Source organism: Aquarana catesbeiana, linkage group LG12, assembly GCF_042186555.1.
Source record: "Aquarana catesbeiana isolate 2022-GZ linkage group LG12, ASM4218655v1, whole genome shotgun sequence".
NCBI classification, from domain to species: Eukaryota; Metazoa; Chordata; class Amphibia; order Anura; family Ranidae; genus Aquarana; species Aquarana catesbeiana.
This window is the reverse complement of record NC_133335.1, coordinates 37574742-37584883: the sequence shown is the minus strand read 5'-3', so window position 1 is coordinate 37584883 and position 10142 is coordinate 37574742. Positions and strand designations below refer to the sequence as shown.

The window sequence follows — 10142 nt, the reverse complement described above, 5'->3', positions numbered from 1 at the left end:
GTCTTATGCAAGAATCGGATTCTTTTTTTTTTTTTTTTTTGCTAATGCTAGGGGAATAATGATGCAATTTGCCATCCTACAAGCTCATTTTACCTGAATCTAATTGTTCCTGAAGTCTGATTGCCTCCCTCCAGTCAACTGCCTGACCTGTCTCCCAGCTACTGAGTGTACGGTCAGACATCACAGCTATTGGCTGGTGGCAAATCCCAGAATATCTTTGCATACAGGTACAGTTGACACTTTGACAGTTTTGACATTCCACTCTCAGTTCTAAACTGTCGGCTTATTTTTATACAATTCCTCTAAGGTTTAAAGAATAATTTAGGCAAAACTTTTTATTTTTGGATGGAATGGAAGTGGATGAGAACGCCTGTCAGGTTTTTATTGCTTGTCTGTGTCCTGATTACTGTTATTACAAGAAGTGGCAGTAAAAGAAAATCCCATCTTCCAATGGGGACAACTAGGACAAACCAGAGATTTCCTCACTTTGGACAGATTTCCTCTCACTTCCTGTTTTGGCTATGGGACAGGAAGTGAAAAGAAATCTCCCTAATTAGACACAGCTGAACTTTGGTTTCTATTTAAAGGGCATGTGTCAGAAATGTGAAATCTTTACAAATAAACATAGCAGAGAATAAGGCACTTCTAAGTGCAGTAATAAAACACTTTAAAGTGGAGTTCCACCCACTTTTACAACTCTTCAGCATCCCTCACTAAACTGTGCACTGTAAACGAATTGGATATTTTTTTTTTTCACTTCCTCCTTCCTGCCGTGGCCCATCGCATCATTTCCTGTTTGCAATGCCTTCTGGGAAGGGGCGGCAACTTCCTCTGACACTGCCATTGCTATGGAAACCTGACCTGAAACCTATTGCACTGCTTGTGCTGCACTGAGCATGTGCCAGATCTGCAAGGATCAGATCCAGGAAGAAATACAGTCTGGCTTCAGATGCCCACACTTAAGATGGCCCACGGCCTGCTGTAAGTTTATAAAATAACAAACTACTGCTATAAACAGACCTTAGTTTACAGACTAACTTTACTAAAATACATTAAGCTTGTGTATTATAGGGGTATTTTTATTTAAAAAGTATAATTTTGGCCGGAACACCACTTTAATGTCAAGAAGGGCTTAAAAACACTTACTAGATGGAAGTTAAAACAGGCCGCCCCCTTTCTCCAGGCCACCTCATATTTGCAATGGATAGATTCAAGCATAGCATGAATCTATCCATTGCCGCCGCGGCCACCCCCTATTCATGTGCCCGGCCCCTTTCAGAGCACCGGGTGCATGAATTACAGCGGCCAGGTTTTTTTTTTTCAAGCACCTGACTAGAGCCAGAGGCTATAATAGGCTTCAAAATAGGGTGGGTTCAGGTTGCAGAGAGCGCGACCGGAGCCCACCCAGGGTTGTTACAACAGCGAATGAATATTCACTGTTGAAACACTAATCCTCAATCTGGCCAATCAGAAACGGGTGTGAGACCTGTTTTCCGATTGGCTGAAAAGAGAACACTCCCGATTGGGCGTCGAGGAGGAGGGAGGAAATGGAAGCCCGCCGCCGTCGCTGTAATGACCCGTGGAGGGCGAACGGGAGGCCGCCACCGCTGAGCAGGGAAAGCCGCCGGTGATGGGGTAAGTGCTACTGACCGACCGACCAACCAACCGTCTAGGGGGGATTTGGGGGTGGCATACTGTTTGCTGCCCCTCCCCAAAAAAATTCCACTGGCCAGTAGGCTCAGAGCACTTAGATTTTCATTGGTCATCATGGTTCTCTTGTCAATTTGCTGAATGACCTTTCTTCCGAACAACTAGGGACCATCGTGCTCAAATATATTTTAAGCGCTACATTAACATCTGCAAAGGTATCAGCAAGCCCTTCATCATTTTGAGATGGAGAAAGGCTGCAAATTGGACAATTTTTTCAACTAACACAATACTGAAGCATCGAGGGAAAAAAAGTTTAATTTTTTTATAACGGAAGTCTGAGGCCCCCTCTGGAAGGTGGGCCTGGGGCACTTGTCCCTTTTGCCCCCTTTTAAATCCAGCACTGGCACTTGGGCCTAGGGACACAAACCTTGTCACTTGACAAGGGAAGTGGCATCAACACCATCTCTAAGTTCTCACACCAGGTATTTTTATTCTGGCTGCTACAGAGGAATGAGGAAATATGAGTAGGTGGGGGAAGAGAGGGCGTTATCACCGCTGCTCTCATGTCACTGTGACAGTGACAGAGTCTCTTCAACCACTTACTGCCATTCGTTTATCAATGGCAAAGTGGTGAATGCCTATATTTGAAATTACATTTAAAAATTGGAGATGTGGCACAGAAAAGGAATCCTCATCTAATAAAGTTAACAATAGCCATGTGTAGGAGGCCTTTTACTTTTAGGCCCCTTGCACAAAGGGCTGTCTAGAAGCAGCATGTCCCTGGAGCGACAGATGTAGCATCCAGGGTTTCTCAAACAGGGTCCCTCCAGAGGTTTCTAGGGATTCCTTGAGCAATGAGCATTTTCTGCCCCTCAGATAAGTTCCCACTGACACCATTGATCTTTTTAGTTATCTGTAAGGGGGTAAATTCTTTCCAATGTCCACAAGTGTAAGGAGCAATCTTCCTACTGACCATCACACCAATGCATCATTAATTGTAGATATAGTCATTTTTATTAGGGGTTCCCTGAGACAGGAAAGTTATTTCAAGGGTTCTTCTGTGTTGAAAAGGTTAAAAAAAAGCTGATCTAGGCCCACTGCTGGCACCTGTCCAGCTCTACTGACGGGACGGGCCATTATACCGAGTGGTGCCAGCATTTATTGCTCTGTCCATTCAGGTAGGAAGGTCCAAAATAAAAGACATCTCACGGCTATGTGTTCCAAGTATAAAACTAAACAATAATCTATAATATCTCAGAACGTTGGGTTGAAAAAAATGCAAAATGAAGTCCAGGCCTTATTTTGAGTAAAGTGAATTAGCAGTGGAACGTGTTTACTTCAAGTAGAATAAAAGATACCTGAAGGCAATGTTTTCCCAGCAGTGCTCTGTCTTTTCTGAGGAAAGGTGTGAGAAGGCGCAGTAAAAGAAGGCCTGTTTGAGTTTCAGGCCTCAGGGTTGTCATGGCGACAACAGCCTTGTAGATTGGTCGCCATAAGAGACTAGTTACTGTTTAACATCTTCTGCATTAGGCCTGATTAGGAGAATCAATATGATAACAGCACAGCACACAACCCTGCCTTGTTTTACAACACCTCGCCTAGCAGGCCTCACCTGGACAGCTTCCTCGGTGACGCTTGTTAACTCTTTTCGAAACTGGAGACACGCCACAAGACACGGTCAATGTCAACACGCAGATCGTCTCTGCCATGGAAGTCACTTACGGTAAGTAGAGATGACTTCTTGTATTATTAATATTGCCTCTGGTGTTCATGTACCTGTCATTGTCTATAGCATGCCTCACGTTTAGATAGCAAAGGTGACGGACGGCACAACAAGCCGCAAAATTTGAGAAAAATTTTCAAAAAGAGACTGTGTTTTATGGCCCCTGGTTTGTATACTATATGTACCATATATTTGATGGTCGTATTTTATGGACTGTATTTTACCAATGCTTCCTTAATAAATGCTCATCTATGCTAAAAAGGAAATACTTAACATTTGATGTGTTTCCTTTTTTTAATATATTTGAGGGTTTTTTTTCTTGCTTATATTTCACTCAAAAGTTTGAAATTTTCATTGAAATATAGACTATGATTTCAAGTTTGTACTTTTTTTTTTACTATTGTTCTGTTTATTTTAAATTATGCAAATCAAAAGTTTCTTTTAATTTTTGGCTTAAAAGGAAATACATAAAATTTTACATTTTTCCTTTTTTAGGTATATTTGAGTATTTTTTTTTTGTCTATTATTTTGCTCAAAGTGTTGTGGAATGTTCACTGCAAGACAGACTATGATCTAAAGTTTGTGCTTTTTTAAATATTGTTCTGTTTATTCAAGATAATATAAACATTTTTGATTTTTGGCTTTTTGACAACGTTTTGATTGTGTTGTAAATCCTGATCTAGAAAATGTATTTGTTCTCATCCTGATAGCAACTGTCTGTCTGATCAGAAATAATCATATGCTGTTTTTACATCATAACGGTAGGGGGTATTTTTGATGTTTTTGTGGTTTTAAGCAATTTAGGGAGATGAATTGAAGCGCTGGCTTCTTTTCACATTTTCATGTTTTTTTCACACGGTCTTATCGTATGACAATATGACAATAGGGAAGTGGTAATGCACAGAGGAAGTACACACCTTTTTTTAAAAACAGACCCAAATCAAACAGAATTCTTAACTCAGCAAACAGAACGATATAGAAAATTATGTGAGAGGAAACAATGACTTATTGGCTTCTTCTTAAATCAACTTTGTGGACGAGATTGCACTGAGACAGGATGATCAATGGAACGTTGACAGGATTTATAAATATTTTACTATGTCATTATGTCATTAAATTAATTTTATTAATGAGGCTGAACAAAGCCTGGAGCCTGGTAGCCAATGCGCTTAAAATAATTTGGGTGAGGTCCAAGGCTTGTATTGCCTGAAAACCATCAGACAATTATAATTGTAAATTATAATAATATTTTAATTATAATAATTATAATAATATTGTAATATTAATTGTAAATGCTTTCTTGTTCCTAAACAAGATTGAACTTTACCTGAGCTTTAAAAATTAGTGCTGACTCTTCCTGAATTCTCTAAACGTGTTGACTGTTCCTGAATTGATTGAATACATTTTATATAATTTATTTAAAATATATCCTTCTACACTTGGTTAAAGGGTAGAGCAACACCATTTATCTTTATATTTATATATATTTACAGTGGGGACGGAAAGTATTCAGACCCCCTTACATTTTTCACTTTGTTATATTGCAGCCATTTGCTAAAATCATTTAAGTTCATTTTTTTCCTCCATTAATGTACACACAGCACCCCATATTGACAGAAAAACGCAGAATTGTTGACATTTTTGCAGATTTATTAAAAAAGAAAAACTGAAATATCAAATGGTCCTAAGTATTCAGACCCTTTGCTGTGACACTCATATATTTAACTCAGGTGCTGTCCATTTCTTCTGATCATCCTTGAGATGGTTCTACACCTTCATTTGAGTCCAGCTGTGTTTGATTATACTGATTGGACTTGATTAGGAAAGCCACACACCTGTCTATATGACCTTACAGCTCACAGTGCATGTCAGAGCAAATGAGAATCATGAGGACAAAGGAACTGCCTGAAGAGCTCAGAGACAGAATTGTGGCAAGGCACAGATCTGGCCAAGGTTACAAAAAATATTCTGCTGTACTTAAGGTTCCTAAGAGCACAGTGGCCTCCATAATCCTTAAATGGAAGATGTTTGGGACGACCAGAACCCTTCCTAGAGCTGGCCGTCCGGCCAAACTGAGCTATCGTGGGAGAAGAGCCTTGGTGAGAGAGGTAAAGAAGAACCCAAAGATCACTGTGGCTGATCTCCAAAGATGCAGTCGGGAGATGGGAGAAAGTTGTAGAAAGTCAACCATCAGTGCAGCCCTCCACCAGTCAGGGCTTTATGGCAGAGTGGCCTGACGGAAGCCTCTCCTCAGTGCAAGACACATGAAAGCCGGTATGGAGTTTGCTAAAAAAAACACCTGAAGGACTCCAAGATGGTGAGGAATAAGATTCTTTGGTCTGATGAGACCAAGATAGAACTTTTTGGCCTTCTAAGCGGTATGTGTGGAGAAAACCAGGCACTGCTCATCACCTGTCCAATACAGTCCCAACAGTGAAGCATGGTGGTGGCAGCATCATGCTATGGGGGTGTTTTTCAGCTGCAGGGACAGGATGACTGGTTGCAATCGAGGGAAAGATGAATGCGGCCAAGTACAGGGATATCCTGGACGAAAACCTTCTCCAGAGTGCTCAGGACCTCAGACTGGGCCGAAGGTTTACCTTCCAAGAAGACAATGACCCTAAGCACACAGCTAAAATAATGAAGGAGTGGCTTCACAACAACTCCGTGACTGTTCTTGAATGGCCCAGCCAGAGTCCTGACTTAAACCCAATTGAGCATCTCTGGAGAGACCTAAAAATGGCCGTCCACCAACGTTTACCATCCAACCTGACAGAACTGGAGAGGATCTGCAAGGAGGAATAGCAGAGGATCCCCAAATCCAGGTGTGAAAAACTTGTTGCATCTTTCCCAAAAAGACTCATGGCTGTATTAGATCAAAAGAGTGCTTCTACTAAATACTGAGCAAAGGGTCTGAATACTTAGGACCATGTGATATTTCAGTTTTTCTTTTTTAATAAATCTGCAAAAATGTCAACAATTCTGTGTTTTTCTGTCAATATGGGGTGCTGTGTGTACATTAATGAGGAAAAAAATGAACTTAAATGATTTTAGCAAATGGCTGCAATATAACAAAGAGTGAAAAATTTAAGGGGGCTGAATACTTTCCGTCCCCACTGTATATTCCTAAATTCAATAAACTGGACTGACTCTTCCTGAGTTTAATAAACTGGATTGTCTGTTCTTAAATTCATTAACCAGACTGACTCTTCCTGAATTCAATAAACTAAACTGGCTCTTCCTGATTTTAGCAAACTGGACTGACTAAATGTTAATGTTCAAATTTTTTTTTTTTTGTTATTGTTGTTTTATTGTTACGGTATCTATTTTTTAAATAATTTTTTTTATATTTTATATCCCTATTGTATAAACAGTTGCCTCTTAATACATCACCAAAAGGTGGTTTTATTGGTTTTATATCAACTTTATCACATTTTTTTTCTGTCTGATATTATACTTATATGCTGTTTATAGGCCAGTCATTGAAAAGCAGTTTGGAGTAGAGGGATGGGATCCAGTACTGCAGTGCCTTATTCCTTCCCCTTTGCTCTTTATAAAACGTGTGCGCTGTCTCCATGTCTTCTGGCTTGACAAAGATGCGGAAAGTCGAAACTCCTCACCATGGAGATGACCTGACACTTTGTGACCTGGATACTGGGCTCAGTTTTCGAAGAGAAATTTTCCTATATGACCACTTGCTTACTGGGCACTTAAACCCCCATGCTGCACAGACCAATTTCCAGCTTTCAGCGCTGTCGCACTTTGACAATTGCGCGGTCATGCTATACGGTACCCAAATGATCATTTTTTTCACATAAATAGAGCTTTCTTTCTGTGGTATTTAATCACTACTGGGGTTTTTATATTTTGCTAAACAAACAAAAACAGACCGAAAATTTTAAGAAAAATAAGCAGTTTTCATAGTTTGTTATAAAATTTTGCAAACAGGTAATTATTCTCCTTCACTGATGTGCACTGATGAGGCTGCTTTGATGAGCACTGATAGGCTGCACTGATAAGCACTGATAGGCTGCACTGATGGGCACTAATAGGCTACATTGATAGGCACTAATAAGCTGCACATATAAGGCAGCACTGATGGGCACTGATGAGGTGGCACTGGTGGGCACAGAACAGGAGGCACTGATGAGGCTGCACTGATAGGTGGCACTAATGGGCACTGATAGATGGCACTGAAGGGCACTGGTAGGCGGCACTAAAGGGCACTGATAGGTGGCACTGATGGCACTGATGGGCACTGATAGGTGGCACTGATGGGCACTGATAGACACTGGTAGGTGACACTGATAGGTAGCACTGATAGGTGGCACTGATGATGAGGAACTGATGGGCACTGATTGGCAGCACTGATGGGCACTGATAGGTGGCACTCGTGGGCATTGATAGGTGGCACTGGTGGGCACTGGTGTGTGGCACTGGTGGGCACTGCTTAGCAATGCTGATTTGCACTGGTAGGTGGCACTGGTAGGCACTGGTTAGCAGTTATGGGTCTGAAGTGTGCGGGACCGATGTCCCGTTTACACAAGACAGTAATCTGCTTTTTTTTCTCCTCACACGTGAGGGAAAAAAAGCCAATTACCGGCTTGTGTTTACATCACGTAATCAGCTGTCATTGGCTGATCATGCGGGAAGGGGCCAGGATTGGCCCCTCACTCCGATTTGTGATCAGCCGAGTCCCATGGACTCACTGATCACAGAGCGTGCCATGTGCGTCCTGCAGGGGGAACTCAGGCATTACATGAACGGGAGGACGTACATTGATGCCCTCTTGGCAATTTAGGCTGCCCTGTAGCCATCTTTCGGCTATAGCGTGGGCGCGAAGAGGTTATAATGTGAGATAAAATTGCTCATAGAATTTTTTTAAAAAATTTTTGCAATTCACAAACAAGGCCTACTAAAATAAAGCATGAGTTATTTCATCGAAATGTGAGCTATTTATCTCATGAAACCATGCAGTATTTTATCCTATGCGATATTAAGTGGGATGGGTACAGTGGAGAAGGAATAGAACCCCTGTCAGTTTTTATTGCTAATAAAGAGGTAAAATGGTTTAACCCCTTCCCGCCGACCGAACGCATATATGCGTCCTCGGCTTTCCGGGGTTATACCGGGATGATGCCCGCAGCTGCAGGCATCATCCCGGTACCGTTGTTTTCAGCGGGCGATCGGCTACCCGAATATAACAACCGATGCGGCTAAAAGCCGCTCGGTTGTTATACCGGAGGAGCGGGAGGGGACATCCCCCCCCTCCCGCCGCCTCCCGCCGCTGTTACCGGGCCTCCCGTGCGATCGGGAGGCCCGGTGTCCGGTCCGCTGCCTTCGGCGGCTGGGGGCGGACTGGAACGAAGCTGCGAGCGGCTTCGTTCCAGCCTTCTTCTTGTAAATGCGGAAGCGACGTCATGACGTCACTTCCCGTTTACTCGGCTGCCAATGGCGCCGAATTTAAAAAAGTACACAGTATTCAGAATCGCCGTTTTCGGCGATCTGAATACTTTGAAGTGTAAAGGAGGGATGGGGGGTCTTTTAGACCCCCCATCCCTCCATAAAGAGTACCTGTCACCACATATTACTGTCACAAGGGATGTTTACATTGCTTGTGACAGCAATAAAAGTAAAAAAAAAAAAAAAAAATTTTAAACACAATTTATAAAGTACAAAAATAAATAAATTAAATAAAAAAAAAAAAAAAAAATTTTTTTAAAGTGCCCCTGTCCCCGCGAGCTCGCGCAGCGAAGAAAACGCATACGGAAGTCGCGCCCGCATATGTAAACGGTGTTCAAACCACACATGTGAGGTATCGCCGCGATCGTCAGAGCGAGAGCAATAATTCTAGCCCTAGACCTCCTCTGTAGCTCAAACCTGGTAACCGTAAAATTTTTTTAAAGCGTCGCCTATGGAAATTCAAAGGTACCGTAGTTCGTCGCCATTCCACGAGTGCGTGCAATTATAAAGGGTGACATGTTTGGTATCTATTTACTCGGCATAACATCATCTTTCACATTATACAAAAAAATTGGGGTAACTTTACTGTTTGGATTTTTTAAAATTCATGAAAGTGTCACTTTTCCAAAAATTTGCGTTTAAAACACCGCTGCACAAATACCGTGTGATAAAAAATATTGCAACATTCGTCATTTTATTCTCTAGATTCTTTGCTAAAAAAATATATATAATGTTTGGGGGTTCTAAGTAATTTTCTAGCAAAAAATATGGATTTTAACTTGTAAACACCAAATTTCAAAAATAGGCTTAGTCATGAAAGGCCATAGAAATATGCCAACTCACAAAGTCAGTGCGGTCCATGCAGTATATGTATTAATACAAAAGAAAAAAGGTGACTGGAATACCAGTCAAAGGGAAGCGGCTTTTACAGGACACAAAAACAACTTTAAAGTTAAATTAAAGTGTTACTAAACCCAGGAGCCTGTATTTACTATATCTGGTCTTCCACAGTAAACAGAACATGGAAATGTAATCAGGGCTTTTTTTCAGGGGGAACTTGGTGGAACTCAGTTCCACCACCTCTGGCTCAGACCCTTTGGTACCTGCTCACCACTATCACTTGTAAACACAGAAGTCTGGTTTTTGTATTTACAAGTGACAGCTCTGCACTCTGTGTGTAATGCAATTCTGGTATTTAATGCCCCTTTAAGACCCTCCTACTGTCTTCGTGAAATTTGACTGACCACACCCACTATTTGATGTGATTTGCAGGGTGTGTTTGAGAAAAAAAGCCCTGAATGTAATT

General features: G+C 41.5%; 1 protein-coding gene across 1 annotated transcript in view; it reads left to right on the top strand.

Annotated features, from left to right (window-relative positions):
• The first annotated feature begins 3206 nt into the window (after positions 1-3206).
• Positions 3207-10142, top strand: part of HNF4A (hepatocyte nuclear factor 4 alpha) — a 162155-nt gene continuing 155219 nt past the window's right edge. The window contains exon 1 of the mRNA XM_073607588.1: positions 3207-3373. Coding sequence (XP_073463689.1) covers positions 3358-3373 — 16 coding nt within the window. The 5' untranslated portion in view covers positions 3207-3357. The remainder of the gene's footprint in view (positions 3374-10142) is intronic.